General features: G+C 41.6%; 1 protein-coding gene across 1 annotated transcript in view; it reads right to left on the minus strand.

Annotated features, from left to right (window-relative positions):
- The window catches only part of STK32A (serine/threonine kinase 32A), a 74,522-nt gene that overhangs the window by 12,704 nt on the left and 45,441 nt on the right, over positions 1 to 16,377 (minus strand). The window contains exons 6-9 of the mRNA XM_028717892.2: positions 12,311 to 12,348; positions 7,767 to 7,856; positions 4,784 to 4,881; positions 1,576 to 1,692 (exon numbers count right to left, since the gene is read on the minus strand). Coding sequence (XP_028573725.2) covers positions 1,576 to 1,692; positions 4,784 to 4,881; positions 7,767 to 7,856; positions 12,311 to 12,348 — 343 coding nt within the window. The remainder of the gene's footprint in view (positions 1 to 1,575; positions 1,693 to 4,783; positions 4,882 to 7,766; positions 7,857 to 12,310; positions 12,349 to 16,377) is intronic.

A 16,377-nucleotide genomic window follows, 5' to 3' on the forward strand; every position in this document is an offset into this window, starting at 1 on the left:
TCAGAGGATCAAAAGTTTCTCACACCAGGGTCTTGAAGCTTTGAAATATTTTTTTATGACAGGAATTGCTACTATGGGGAGAAGGGTGTCCCACTGCAAGCACCATACTGAGTATGAATCAGTTAGCTGCAATCAAGTATTAACTGAAACTATTGGACTTTTAAGTTAGACATGAGGTCCTGTTAAGTCAATATTCATTTATTTCATTGGGTCAGCTGAAACTTAGCTGAATACCACCTAAGTTTCTGTTGAATTGTGCTCAGTGAATGTTGGAACATAGATTCACATTTTCATGGACTAAACCCATTGTTTTTTGCTGCATTTTTTCATTAACTTCACCTTTAATCAAATCATGTTTTCAGGCATTACCAAAACATTCCCTTTACAGAAAGAAAGAGGCTGAAAGATATAGTTGTACTGAGACTTTCCCAACAGCAAACCTTCCTAAAAGGCATCCCATTCCAATTTCCTCTGTCTGATAAAGAATGCCTGTCAGCCATATTTTCTGATAATTCTTATGCTGACAAACTGTTACCACGTGGAAATATGTGAATAGAAGTTATGAATAAATGATGGCAAGTGAACATCTCTACAGAAGCTCGACTGTCACTTTGCCACAGGGAAAATGTGATGTCTGGAAACCTTCTCAAGTGAAAGCATGCTGAACTAGCAGGTAATTCTCTCTCTCTCTCTCTCTGGTAATTTTACTGAAAACCATTATGAGGTGGGTTTTTTTTAATTTACAGCAGTATTTAAATACCCATAAAATCTAATAATACAAAGATGTAACATAAGTCCACTGCAATTTTTTCTCTATGCCTCTACAAGTGGGAGCCAACGAAGTGCAGCAGGTGGCTTTTGTGTGGTAACCTGAAGTCATGTAAAATTATGTCACACATTTTGTGTTAGCAGAAATTACTATGAGGGGTGGGGATGGAGAGGCGAGACATGGGCTTCTTGCTTTTTGCAGCAGTCGCACTTCTCCTATAAGTCTTGGTGTACTGAGCTTCCACTCAGAAAGTGTGGGAAACGTTTGGCCTTCTAGATATGTCTGTGTCCAGTCCTGGGCACCACAGTTTAAGAAGGATATCGACAAGATGGAACATGTGCAGAGGAGGATGAACGGGATGATAAAGGGCCTGGAAACCAAGCTTGAGGGTGTTGGATAGCTTGAGCCTGGAGAAGATCAGACTAAGAGGTGATATGTTCACCACCTTCAAATATCGGAAGATTAAGCAAGCTTTTTCTGGATTCAAATAACAAGGAAGGAGATTCTAAGAAAACTTTAGGGGAAATGTTCTGATGACAATAGTTGTTTGACAGTGGAACAGACTTTCTTGGAAGGTGGTGGGCTCTCATTTATTGGATGTTTTTAAATAGAAGTTGGGTGGCCATCTCTCAGGGATTCTTTACCAGTTACTGAAGGGAACTGAACAGTGGTCAAGGGCCAGGAATGATAGTAGTAGTAGTTCAGCAACATTGGGGGGGGGGCCTGGGGTTTCCGCTACCTGTTCTAAAGCAAGCACCCTTCTCTTTATTGAAGTCAGCCTGCCTCCAAAAACACGTTCCACTTACCTTTTGGATTAAGGACACCATATCCTTTGACCAAGCAGCAGGATACATAACTGTGGCTGTCTTGAAGATGTGGGCAATTTCGTTTGCAGCAGTACTAGAGCGAATGTGATATGGCCTCTGTGAAGAAGGAAAGGGGATGGGGAGCAAATAAATTTTGAAACAAATCCCTCATCCAGCAGCTGCAAAAACCACATTATTTCTTTCAGACCATTTCTAAGTAAATGACCTCTGCTCAGGTGGTCTTTGTGCTGATTTTTCCAAAGCCCACATTCTTCCTGTTCCTACCCGCATCTCTCCTCCATCTCGCCCTGCTGTTGTTCTCAATTGAACCATTGAACTACAGTCACTGGGGAGCCTAATTCAATTGAAGTAAATAGATCAGCGCAGGAGAGGGCAGCAGCAGCAACAACAAAGCTACATTTGAAAAGCAAAATGTAAGGGAAGGGATCAAGGCTTTGCGCTGTCATCCAACCAGCGTTTCACTAGGACAGCCTGAGTGCAAAGGAAATCAATTTACTGCTGTTTTTAAAAAACAGAAAACAACATTCTTTCCATATTCCCTGAAACATTTAAAGACTGCATTATCCTGTTTATGTCTGGAGTCGGAGCTTAACTGCCATTGAGGTAAACTCTTGTTTTTATTTCCTTTGAAACAGACATGGACCATGTTTGCATATCATGCTAAGCCATAAAAGGATGGTTTGGTAAGTCACATTTGCATGAAGTGCAGGCTGACAGAGACATCCAGGGGACTCCTACTTTGGTCCTCCCATCACAAAGGGGATAACCCAGGAACATGCTGTGTTTTGTGCTAACAAACCATGATGCATTAAGCCAACGACAAACCATGATTTGCCAAACATCTCATGAAAACAAAAGTCGAGGGGCTTGCCGTATAAAGAACTACCCATTCAAACTAAGTGCCGAATTAGTTCAGCATTGCTTGCTATATCGTAAGTAGCACAGGAAGTGGGGATATATGTGACTCCTGGACAGTTATGGTTAGTATTTTCTTTACAGAAAGAGGATGCCCTTCTCAAGGTGACTACCAAAATGTGAAAAAAGAACCTATAACAATATCAAAAATAATAAAATTACCTGAGACACATCTACATCTCTTAACTGTAGCAGATTAAAAACGATATCAGAAGACAAAAATCATCCAAGTGCAAAAGCAGGTAGCAAAACTAGCACATTTCTGGGTACAGGCTGGAGTACGACCTGCATTCCTGCCTGCCTCTCCTATGCAGTTCAGTTAAGACTCCCCGGCATGGGGAGATACATAAGGACTGTAGGGAACAACCCTCTCGTCCTCTGGATTTTTACTTATGTCCCATTTGCCAGAACATTCAGCCATTACTAGTATAGATGATCTTCAAAGGTGATGGGCAAGAAACCTGCCCATCCAGGTTCCAGGAAAGATTTAGATACAAGAACATTTCTGAATTATTATAAGCAACTTCTATTCATAAGATTTAACTCTACAGTATTTTCTTTTTCCTTTACAGGGAAGATGGAGAAATACTTCACCATGCCTGTAGTGTATGGTAACAAGGCATGAACATTTTAATTTCCTGCTATGTCAAAGGACTCCTTTGGGCAGAGTAGAAATCCAATAAAGCAAGCTTTAAAACGCATTACTGTTTTTTCAGGTCACCAATACCTGAATGTTACTGCAACGCTGGATTCAGGGCTTTTCACTCTTGCTGACAACCTTAGCAAGTGGTTATTGAATAATGCCCATGTATAACAGGAGAGTGAGAAGTAAATATCTAACCCTAAAAAATGTAGACTGCTTTAGAGAACATTGACTTTGGGAGACATTCCCAGGCATGTGGAAGAATACATGCAACTGAAAAGGCAAAGTACATGTGAAATAAAGCGCTGCAGTGTAAGGAACTAATTTTTCAATCTCTGTTTAGGTTTTTATTAGCAGCAACCATATGCATAGCTTATATATTTAACTAAATCTAAATGGATGGTGGAAATGACTAAATACAAATACACAATTCTGTCCAGCCAGCAGCACATTCACAAATAAAATATATCTGTCTTCAGTTGCATGTATACATAATATTTTAACACGAGAGTGCGTTGCTTGTTTCCCCCAGAAACAAAGTGGGGACTGAAACGATATCTAAACTTGGCTACTTCATTCCCCCACCAACATGCATTTGTGACTTAAATGACGTAACATTTTGGATGCTTCAGAACAGCTGTTTTGGATGAAAAAGCTAAGTTACCCTTAATTAAGACTAATTAAATTAAAAGTAATTAAAATTTAAAACTATGAGACTTTTTTAAGAAGCAATTTTAAGCAGAGGTTTAAATTATTTCTGCCCTGCTTACTTTACCAAAAGATCCGACTGGTATAAATACAATTATTTAACAAGAGCAAAACAAAACAGAAGCCTTCTCCTGCTTTTTTTTATTATTAAGGTTGAAATCCAACAGAAGGCTGCAATCCTGGGTAGTCACAGATGAAGAACATGTGCAGCAAAATGCCTTTTTTTCTTTTACTGCAGCTATCACTCTGCTGAGCAGCTTGTAGGTTGTGCAAGGTGATCGGCTGCAGCAAAAATACTCTTAACATCTCCAGCTAAGCACGTGCTCCTCCCACACCTTCACTTGCCTATGTATCTCCAGGGCTGCGATCAATGGGACTGTTCACGCATAGTTTATCGCAAAATTGATGCTAATATTCTATATGCTAGCAATGTGACATATTGCTCACAAACGTTTATTTAATTTTTTTAAAAAAAAAGTTTTTAGATGTATCCATTGCAATAAAGTTCCCATTTTGCCTACTGGTTTGACCTAACTTCTAAAGACTCCCAGAAAACATTTTGGAAATATGTTGTCATCCAGTCCAGCAACAAGGCATGCTGGAACATGAAATGTGTTTGATTACTAATTCACACACAGCGGTCCATTTCTTCCTCAAACCGCAGGTTCATTCTGCAATTGTAAAATATCTTTCTACATTTTGTTCCTGCTGAACTCTTGGTATATTGTCTAGCAACTGCTATAGCAGAAATTCATTTTTATCAGTAAGATAATTCCTTTTCTTAAACAGCAGTGATTCTCTCTGGAATTTTAATGAGTTTATCATAAAAATGGACACAGAGCTTGAGAGCTGGACAACCTGAAAACGATGGGTTAATGGATGTATAGAGCCAATAAAGTATATAAATGAACAGTACAGTACCCGGCCTCTAAGAAGTTCATACGCTGTAATGCCTAATGACCACCAGTCAACAGCATAGGAATAGCCAATGGGTTTTATAGAACTGAACATCTCAGGTGCTGGGGAAAAAGAGAAAGTTGTTATTTGCTTTCATTAAGAATCTTACAGCAATATTATTGCCTTTGCTTCCATTGGTGTGAGCATATATTCCAAATGTCCAGATGGGGACAGACCCTTTGGGGGCCATGGCTGGCTGGCTACTGGGCCCACCTAGTCAAGAAGGGCTTCCTGATTTGCCTGGGCAACAGTGAGCTATGGGAAATGAACGAAAAGAAATGGGAGCTGAGAGAAAGGCTGCTATCTAATGTGTGCACCTAAGCCTTGTGGGATGCCTTGCGAAAACGGGACATCAACAACTATTTTTATTTCTGTCTTAGGATTTAGTCTGCCTCCTTTTTAGTTTTAAGCTGTTAAAATAGCCTTATTTAACAGCTTAAAACTAAAGAGGAGGCAGACTAAATTTGTATTGTTTTATACACTACTGTATGGGATATTTTTAAACAACGCTTTACTTATACTGACAGTATGATTAGCGACAATTGTTCTTATTTTTAAAAATAATTTATTTATTTATTTTTTTAAATGTTATCGCTGTTCATTTGATATTTTTTGAACTGCTTTGGGGAGAATCTCATGGAAATGTAGCCTACCAATAAACATGATGATGACAATAATCATCTCCCTGGCTCCGGTGTGTCTTGGGGTGACATTTAGCTCTGATTCCTATCCTGGTCCCTAGAGTCAGTTTCTCTGACTCAGTCATTAGCTCCCTGTTCCCATTCCCCTCTTACAGCTGCTTATGGCTCAGCCCTGACACTTTACTTATCAGAAGGAGTCAATATTTTGCCTTTCGGAGAGATACAGCTTTAAACATCTGTCAACTAACATGTACACCAGAGTTCTTTAGGTTTTGCCTTCTAGAGCAAGGAACAAATACATCTCAAGTCTGGTGCACATGCATCTAAAAGGTTATGTCCATGCACTGCCAATATACTTCTTCCCTTCCATACCTCCATAATAATCTATTAATCAAAGAGCCATTTTTGCTGAACGCGTTTTGAATTTTGACCATATTTATACCAATTGCAACCAAGTTCACTGCAAGATAAGAATTCTATTCAACCATCATAATTTACTTTTCAGCCATTGTTATGATCAGTTTACTAACTACTTTAGACACGTGTGGCCATCAGGCTCTGACAGAGAATGCTTTCCCTTTGGAAGTGTGCAGGATATTCATTCCTGTGCCAGTAAAGACTCACTTGTTTGCCCAAGCATTTTTAGGGTATTTAATGAGTTAATTGACTTGGGGTGAGTAGCCCACTCTGAACTTTCTTCCACCTGCTTTTACTGTTCAAACTGACTTTATGGTTTATGAATTTTTTTAATGATTTATTGTCATTTGTATTTGGATCATGACCCATTGTGAACAATCGCAGAATACAAATATCCCCAGCAAATATATAAACAGATATAGAAGGCAAAAAAGTATTTTCAAGCAACGTATTTTTGGGAGTGGGGAGATACTTAAGAAATGATATTTGGAATGAGAATGGGGGGGGGGAGGTATAAGCACAAAAGTTTTCCCCTTCCTCTGTGAATGTTCTCATTGCCCTCTAACTAAAAGATGAAGGCGGCATGACATCCTTCTACTTTTGTCACCTAACCAAAACTACCATCAAGAAAATGAGCTGGGAGAATTCTGCCATGTTATTGAGGTTCAGAAGGTCACTGCACAAATGCACGGAGCACTGGGGAACTGACTCATCATGCTTACGTTCTCTGGTTCCATACAAGTTTTTACACTTATGAATCACAATTTCCAGGTCACACTTTGGCTGCTGACTGTTTGACGCAGTTGGGTTGCAAATGCACAAATACCTATCGATCTATAGATATACAGTACATATGCATGAAAGTCCCACTCCTGTTCCCCGTTGATCACAGATAAAATGCTTGTAGCTGCTGAGCAGACGCATGCATTACAGCCATCAAAACATCATTTAAATGGAAGTGTCCTAATTTTTGCTTAAGTGCTGGGAGGGGAGATGCTAACTCCGGTGTCTGACCCATAGAAATGGTGCCCTCCTGAAGTGGAAGACCGTGGCTCCTTAAGCTTGGACCTGGGAGACCAGGATTCAAATCCCCACTCAGCCATAAAGTTCTTTGGGCCACTCAGAGTCTCTTAGCCTAACCTACCCCGCAAGGTCGTTGTGAGGGGGAAAAGGCAAGAGGGGAAACCATGTGACCACCTTGAGCTCTTTGGAGGTAAAGTGGTATATAAGTGTAATAATAAGCAAACAAACATTCAAAATTAAAAAAAACATGGGGAAAAATACAACCATATGAAATAAGTGATCAAAGGGAGGGTACCAACACACTAACCCCACTACCTCAGGCAGCCAAGTTAAACAGACAATTCCTAGAAGTGAGCACTTGTTAAATTCTCAAAGGGTATGTAATAAGTTCATTATATTTCTTGGTAACCAAAAAACAGAGGAGTGGTGTTGCCAGTCATTCGAGGATGATGCATCAATATTCTGTATATCCATTTATATTTCAAAGGCTTCTCCCAGTCTCATGTGTCAAGCCAATGGGCTGGGCCACCTTTTATCATCTCTATAGCGCCTGCCCACCCAACTGCAGCATACACCTCACACACAAAACCCAAGAACCAATCATGCAATTTTGCCCTACACTCTTCAGATTTTAGGCACCTAGGCAGCAATGAGATGGGGTTGGAAGAGGTGGAACCAGTATGCTGGTTCCATGTATCAGGCTGGATGGAGTATCTTCTAAGCTGGACCTTTGCTTCTTAAAAAGAAGAAGAAGCAAAACTGTTTTAATATCTGGACAGAATTAGAATTAAAATGTTCAGAGCACAACCCTAGAACAGAGGTATTACCAACAGAAGTAAACTGTGCCTTAATTTTTAGCTACTCACCCATATACGGTTTAGTACCAGCAATAGTGGTGACCTGAGTGTCTTTTGTTATCACGGTGGCAATATTGAAGTCTGTGATATGCACATGTCCTAAGAGAGAGGTAAAGAAACCATTTTTTACATGAGCATCTCACATCTACATAACGTTCCATTCTGGCATGGCTATTCATTTTACTATATATAATTACGAGGAAACAGGCAGCAAAGAGTATCAATCATTTGCACCATGTCCTTTGAATTTGCTCTCTTCCCTGCAACTTTTCCTATTAAACACAGAGGCCCCAAGGCAGGAAAGTGCAATGTGATTGCACAAGCCAACACCTATCAACTCCCTTACTGAAGAGCCAGGGAGGAAATATAAAAAGTACCCTGGCTGTTGAGCTGGCAAGGTGCTATAATAAAAGCCACACAGTAAATCCCTAGGCTCAGAGGTCCACGTCCGTGGCACTGCTGATCAGAAATCAAAGCCAAAATCTCGCCCCAGCTGAAGCAGATGAGTACTCTGTTTGCTCAACGGAAGAGTGAAAATGGGATTTATAAATAAACTGTGGCAGTAGAAGTAGTGATTCCTCCAGGGGAATGTTTCCCATGATCACCTCAAGCATACTTCAGTACCTCTAGTGGCTATACTGCAAACTGCTCAAAGATGGTTGGACAGCACACTCTGCTATGGTCCTCTACCAGCCACAGTGCTGCAATGAAGTTTTTTGGGTGAACAAATGTACCCACTTGATACTACTGATGCCTTTTTTTGCATTAGAATGGTCTTTCTCAACCTTGGGTCCTCGGATGTTGTTGGACTACAACTCCCATCACCCCCAGCTGGCAGGAACCAGTTCAAGGATGATGTGAGTTGTAGTCCAACAACATCTGGGGACCCAAGGTTGAGAAAGGCTGCATTTGAAGCTTAATCTCAGCAGGCAGGGAGAATGCTTTAAGGGCTATTGTCACCTGCAGTATGAGAAAAACATGAATTATGATGCCAGAGTACATCTGATCTGATCTGGCAAGCAGCACATGCATAGCCTGAACCATCTTAGAGAATCAGACACCATGGTGCCCCCTTCCTTGTGGCTGTAGAGTGAAAAAGAGAAAAGAAAAGGCAAGCCCCAAATGACTCCTCAGAGAACTCTTAAGAGAGGAGGCAGTGAAAGGCCAAGGCAATATTCCATCCTTGCATCACTTTTCATTTCCTCTCTATTGCTCTCCTTTCCCTGCGGGAAATTGCATTAATAAAATAATGAATTATAGATGCCATTATTTTTATTCAACCTTTGATATTCTTTGGGAAAGAAGCAGGGAGATGGCATTTTGGCTGTCTTGTTTGTCAGAAGTTAATTCTTGAAATACAACCCAAAGTTTCTTAAGAAGCAGAAGTAATTGGAATAGTAAACTGTAAAACTGAACTATTAAAAAAGCATGTTATGGGGAACACCTCACACAGAAATAACTTAACTTTTAGTATTTTGAGAAGAAGCTTGATGTAGTTACTACCACACATAATTTTCTGAGCAGCACCATAAATAATTGTGCATCCAATTTGGTTTTAGACTCTAGAGTTGATTAAAAGAAACTTTTAAAAAACCTAAATAAAAATGTAGTTAACATTAAACTACCAAAACAGAATTAAAAAAACACAAGGTGTTGTGCATGTTAAAGAAATGTTTGAAAACATGATATTCATTTGCGAATGCTGACAATCCCTGACTAATTTTGTTAATGGTGAAAAACTTAAGAGATATTTCATCAGTGAAGCACAGTTACACCTGGACTAAAATATATGTATATATGTATATTTAGATAGTAACAAAATTTATCTGGGATTACCAGCATGCAGATGTAAATGTCAACAATCATAAATTGTGGACATTCAGTATAATGGTATGAGACTTTTAAAAATGTTTACCAACCAAAAGTAAGATCCCCCCCCCACCAAGTGAAAGGAAGAGCTATGAACTCCCCCTGCCCAGTCCTTTTTTTTCTGGGGGTACTCAAGAATATGCAGTGCCAGAACCTTCCCCCCAAATGTTAACAACTTACTGCAACACCTTCGTGGTGAGTACTGACACCTTTTTTTCTACCCAAAAAAACCCCTGCCTCTGCCCAGCTGATCCTGCCCATTGAAGTCTGCCTTAACATAACCTCTTTCTCTCACAGGGTGCTTTGACACAACCTGCTTGATGAACATTCAGCCTGATTTGCTTGCAGGGACATTAGATGATTTCAAAAAATTGGAGCATCCATTCCTATTTATTTGTGGGGAGTTTAGACGATGCTGCATCAAAGGAAGTGTCATTTCACACTTTCCAGTGTGTTTTCCTTGTAGCAAAAAAATCCAGTATTTTGGAGAAGTGGGCTTGTTTCACAAGAGCTCCAAATCAGCCTTAATTATGCAACCTGAATTTGCCAGGGGGTGACTGAATCCCACCTCAAAACAGAGACAGTCTGGAAGCACCCACAGTTCGGCATAAGTGTTTGGCAACAGACTGAGCTTGAGTTTGAACGGCCATTCCCAAGGAGAGAGCAAGTCACTGGAAAACAAGCACAATCTTAGCGGTCTAAATATAGATAGAGGTGCTGCTAAAACAATGGCTGAGGGGAAAACCAAGAACAAAATTGAACTATAGGTAAGAGGCTCTTTGCACGCCTGAGTGGAACCACACAACTCTCCTGCCATGGTTGGAGAAACACACAGAGAAACTGCAAAGAGGAAATAGTCAGAAGGGCATGGAGTTCAAGGGCACGTAGAGAAAAGACAATTCCAAATAGAATTCTGATGCATCAAAAATTGAAAAGCCTCTGAAGCAGTTCTTTTCAACTGTCTTCCTTGAGCCCAAGCCTATGACTGTAATATCTGTCCATTCTCCACAAATTATAGCATTTAGACACATATTAACATCAATGAAGGGGGAGTTCCTCCTCTTGAATTGTTTCTTAATGTAAAGTTATCAGAACATTGCCCGTTCCTCACCTTCTCAGAGTGCCTCAGTCTACCACAGAGTGGACTATTCTGTGAAACAGCAGAGAGTAGCTCACACAATATCCACACCTTGTGGAGGCAAAGCAGGGAATTTACTCTGTATTTAAATGATGTTAGAGCAGCATGACAAGGAAGGTGCTCTTGAGGAACCTCTTCAGAAGCACCTAAACCAACTGCCATCATCCCTGGCCATTGGCTATGATGTCTATAGTGGATATGAGTTTGAATTCAACAAGCTTTGAAGGACTCTGGGTTCCCCACCCCTGGCATAAATGGTTTTCACGTGAATAATGCATCTATGACCCAGTGATCTCATGCACACTGGAACGAAACCGCATTGAACCTGCATAGGGTGGGAGTGTTTAAAAAGGAAACTTGCCTTCAAACAGGCTGCATAAAACTTTTGCACATTCCTGGGGGGGGGGGGGGGAGAGCAAGCAAGGAGGAAATGCTCTGCAGCTCAGCATCCCAAATGCACCTATAGTACTCTCCAAACACATTTCCCGTTATCTCTGATTGCACAGCTATGTTGTTGCACTGCGGTGCGTCTGAAACACTGAGCCACAGCAGGTTCTCCTTCAAAAGCATCCAAAATTAAAACCTTATTCTACGGAGGAAAACATGATTGTTGTTCATGATAAATTTATCAGCCTGGTTCAGACATAGTGCTAAGCCACAGAAACTTGGTTATGTATGGGCAGTATAACAATGCTGTCAATAAATAAATAAATTTATGACTCCATGCCACAGTGAGCTTTGTGTTCACTGGGTCCCTGTTCCCCTTCCCTAGAAAGACAGGAAGGTGACACAATGGGCCAGATTATTTGTCCACCTAGTTAGTATTGCCTACTCTGATTGGCTGCAGCTCTCTAAAACCTCAAATACAGGTCTTTCCCATCACCTGCTACATGATCCATTTAGTTGGGGTTATGAGGAATGGAATCCCAGAGCTTTAGAATGCAAAGCATATATTCAACCACTGAGCTTTGGCCCCTGCTTGAATCCATCACACACAAGGAAAAACTGGAATAAAAAGGTTCCGCTTTTGGTTTTGAGTAAATCATAGTTTCTCACTCAGAATTTGGTGTGATTGGTTCCTACTATGAATAACAAACCAGATCCTGAAACCACCAATTGATCCTGGCAATTTTGAACTAACCTTTGTGAGATAGTTTCCCCATGTTCAGACATAATGGTAAACTGTGGTTCATTCAAAACTAAAAGTGGATGTTTTCAAACTCCTCTCCTGGCACATGAAAGAAGAATGGTATAGCATGCAAGAGGAACCTCTGAACGAGGCCACCAGTCTAGTTAAAAGCTGGGCCAGAAGGTGCAGATGAAGAACACCTATAGTTAACCTGTCCTGCTGTTGTCATTCATGCCTTAATTCAACAGAAGCACAGAGCTAAGGTAAAATTTATTTATTTATTGCCTCAGCCTGCTTTCCATCTCACAATGACATGGTGGCTTCCTAAAGCCTGCACTGCTCACCTAGGAGACAGTATTTTGCTACAGGTTTGCATGCATGAGGATACTATTATAGTAAGAAACAATTGGCTCTTACCCTGTTCATCCAGCAAGATGTTATCAGGCTTTATGTCTCTAAAATAAAAGATGGAGAGAGAGAAAGAGAGAGAGAGAGAAGGTTCCAGTAGTAGTTAGTATTGCATCGGAGGGGGGGGGGGAGACTTACTGCAGCATGATCACGTTCCTCGTAAAAACTGAAGGACACCCAAATCACTCTTAGCAATCTATAGAATGATCCTCAAGTCCTTCTGTTACATGCCACCCACTGATTGTAATCATACCTGCAGTTAAAACTCTGTAAAATGAACAAAAAACTGTCTGAAACCCATATGTTCCATTTAGTAATACAGGGACAACTTCTGATCTTTCACTCTGGGCACGATCAACTTAATTTGTCTACAAATAATTTTTTAATTGCCTATCAACTTCCTCTACAGCTGTAATGCATTGCAGAAAGTGCTTCTGGCCATGTCTTCTATTGAGCAACATTATTTCCCCCTTCTCATTCCTTTCCCCTTATTTCTTTGTGTGAAGCCTGATGAAGAGTTCTGTGACACTTGAAAGTGATTGCACTACTTTTTAAAATAGTCCTTATAAAGATGTTATACTACTGACCATGTTTGGATTCTCCCCACCACCACCAATAGAACTGCTTGCAGTTGTCTCCCCCACTTTGTGGTTGAAATGCCAAAGAGCCCAGTAAACATATGAGGCCATTGATTTATTAGTCCTGTTAGCAGAAGCATGCACAAGGATTCCTGCTAGTGCAACAAGGCTTCTCCCATGTCTCTCAAATATAGCACTGGGGGAGTTGGAAGAACCCATAGAACGGTGTACAGGGGGAGGAGAGAGGAGAATGTTCTGTTGAACTGAAATGCTTGCGCTGAAAGAATATTTACCTTCGCACAACAATGAATTCCTCCCATGGCTATTAAGATTTGAAAAGTGTTAAAATAGAATATATTGGTGCAACATTATTGAACATTATTGGTTGAATCCAAGGTGCCCATGCAGTTCCCCTAATGGAACAGGGCTTCTCCTTCCTCTCCTTACACACCCTCAAAATCTGCTCTACAGAGTCTTCCAATCTGAAGACTATCCGAAAAAAATGGCAACAGGAACTGGGTATTACCATCCCAAATGAAATGCATAATAATCGCAACATACTCCTTCTCCCCCAACGTTACTGTCCAAACATAAGGTTTGCCATTTCCCTTGAACATCCTGATTGTCTTCTGGGATAACTAATGTAATCCCAAGTATAAACTCCAAGACACTCTATATATTATAGATTACTGTAAACACTAGAGCACCTTTTCCTTTTCCATTTTGTATTTTTTTAAATATCCTTTTCCTTTCAGTGTTTTAGAAGTATGACCCAGATAGGCAGACAGAGCTCCATCAGGATATGGAACCCAATTTCACTGATTTTTCGCTTGGAACAAACACAGCAGGAAACACAACTTCTCTTGGCTTTGACTTTTCAGCTGCTTTCCTTAATGCATCAGGCTCTTTTCCCCAAAAGCAAAGTACCCTTGGCAAGACATTTAGGACATGCTTGGTCCATTGAAAGCACTTTTACAACAATGAACAAAAGCTTCTGTCATGTAAGGTGCGATTGCAGGAAGACTGTAATGGCAAAAAAAGTTCAGTGTTCTTTTTGAACTTATCGATTGACATACTTCCGACTAGGCCACCTCCATGACAACATAATCTACGTTCTGGATGTGACTTCTACATCTTCTTTTATATGCGAATGTTGGTACTCACCGTGATAAGTTCCTTATCTGTAGGGAGAAACATGATCCTATGTGGGTTGTCACTACCCATCTCACCACTGGTAAGAAGTAACTTTTTTTAAAAAAAAGTTTAGCTAGCTTGTAAGGGATGCGGGTGGCGCTGTGGTCTAAACCACAGAGCCTAGGGCTTGCCGATCAGAAGGTCGGCAGTTCAAATCCCTGCGACAGGGGGAGCTCCCATTGCTTGGTCCCTGCTCCTGCCCACCTAGCAGTTCAAAAGCACGTCAAGTGCCACTAGATAAATAGGTACTGCTCCACTGGGAAGGTAAAACGGCGTTTCTGTGCGCTGCTCTGGTTTTGCTAGAAGCAGCTTAGTCATGCTGGCCACATGACCCGGAAGCTGTCTGCGGACAAACGTGGGCTCCCTCGGCCTATAGAGTGAGATGAGTGCGCAACCCCAGAGTCGTCCGCAACTGGGTACCTTTACCTTTATCTAGCTTGTAATACTCATGAAGGTGGAAGGTGAAGGTCAAATGGCCACCCAGAGGAGCTCAGGTACCAAGTGCTGCCAAGGCAGCGGTGCTGCTAATGAGATGGATTGCGATTCCCAATGATGCCCCCCATAGGACCCCCCACATACCACCTGGTGAAGCAGATCCTGATCCCACCTGCCAATGATGCTGGGGACATAGACATACAGACATCATTTTATTTGTATGCCACCTTTCCACAGTTCAAACCACACTCACGGTGACTTACAACATGAAAAAACCCCACATAACTACAACAAAAGTAGTCATGAACAGGAAGCAAAACATTAAAAAATATAACCACACTGAACAATTTCCACATAAATCATAACAGGATCTAAAACAAAGATACAAAAAACCAACAGCAGCTCCCCAGCCCAAGAGTCTATTCAACCTCTGCTTTTGCAGCTGGAGTCAGTCCAGGCTCTGCCCTCCCCAGCCAGGTGGGGAAAGGCCTTCCAGGACTCCCAGCCAAGATGGGTACTTACTGCCAGTCAACCCTGCAATTTAATAGCTTTGGGGTTCTTTTTGTATTTTCCTTTTAATAATTTCTGTAGGCTTCCCTGCCAGTGTAACAATAGATTCCCAGTACACCTGGTGTCTTGTGGGAAGCTTGTGAAATTCTGCATAAAAGCATTGAGTTTACAGCTAAAATGGTTGTAACTCCTGGAGAGTTGCCCGATCTTTCCATTTCCAAGAGCAGCACTTACGCGTCTGGCTGTGGCTCTTGGGAAGGAAGTGCCGACCTTGGAGAATGAACCCTCCTCTAAGGGTGGGTAGCTTTGCTAGATCAGGAGCGACTGAATGCTGCCGCTCCCGTGGCCAGAACAGAGCTACACAAGGGGAGGCCTTGTGCCTCTTGGCTCTGGATGGGAGAGAACACATCCTGGCCTCTGATGTGCAGGAGATCCTGATGGCCCTGCACACATCCAGTGTGCCATTCCTTCCCCCTATCGGACTTTGGGTAGGGGGAAAGGAGGACCTCTCTTGAGCCCTGTGAAAGATGGAATTACCCTTTGGGATGAAGCTGGGGTCTAATCACAGTGTGACAGGAGCCTTCTGAATGATACATGACTCCTCGCAGATGAAAAGAGTTGATGAAAGAAGCATTTGACCAAGGAGAGAGAACCCCAGGGGTTCCAGCCCTGGCCCAGGCTGCCACCCATCTGTGGATGCATTCAAGATTACATTGCTGCCACCCCCACTGCACCCCAAATCAGTGTACAGTGGTGCCCCGCAAGACGAATCCCTCGCAAGACAAAAAACTCGCTAGATGAAAGGGTTTCCATTTTTTGAGTCGTTCCACAAGACGAATTTCCCTATGGGCTTGCTTCGCAAGACGAAACGTCTTGCAAGTTCTTGCGAGTTTGTTTCCTTTTTCTTAAAGCCGCTAAGCCGTTAATAGCCGCTAAGCCGTTAATAGCCGCTAAGCCGCTAATAACCGTGCTTCGCAAGATGAAAAAAACCGCAAGACGAAGAGACTCCCGGAACGGATTAATTTCGTCTTGCGAGGCACCACTGTATTTTAAGAGCAGTTGTCATAGCTATTTTCTATTGAAGGAAAAATCACCCAAATTCCTAAATGGTACCTCAGCAGCAAAGTTATCCTAATTACTCAGTTGCATAAGCTGCTATGTTCATACGTTCATGTGAACAAGCCCATGTTGTATGAAGTTAATTCCCCACCCTTTTGTTGTAGCTGTTGCATTAGCAACATCATCCAGGCCACATAAAAAGTATTTGTCAGTCTTGCCATGAGCTACTGATAAAAACAGTGACAGCCACTCACGCAGCATCTACGTTCGAGGAACAGCTGGCTGTCTCTGTCCTACTTA

Source organism: Podarcis muralis, chromosome 2 (assembly GCF_964188315.1).
Source record: "Podarcis muralis chromosome 2, rPodMur119.hap1.1, whole genome shotgun sequence".
In the NCBI taxonomy this organism is placed as follows: Eukaryota; Metazoa; Chordata; class Lepidosauria; order Squamata; family Lacertidae; genus Podarcis; species Podarcis muralis.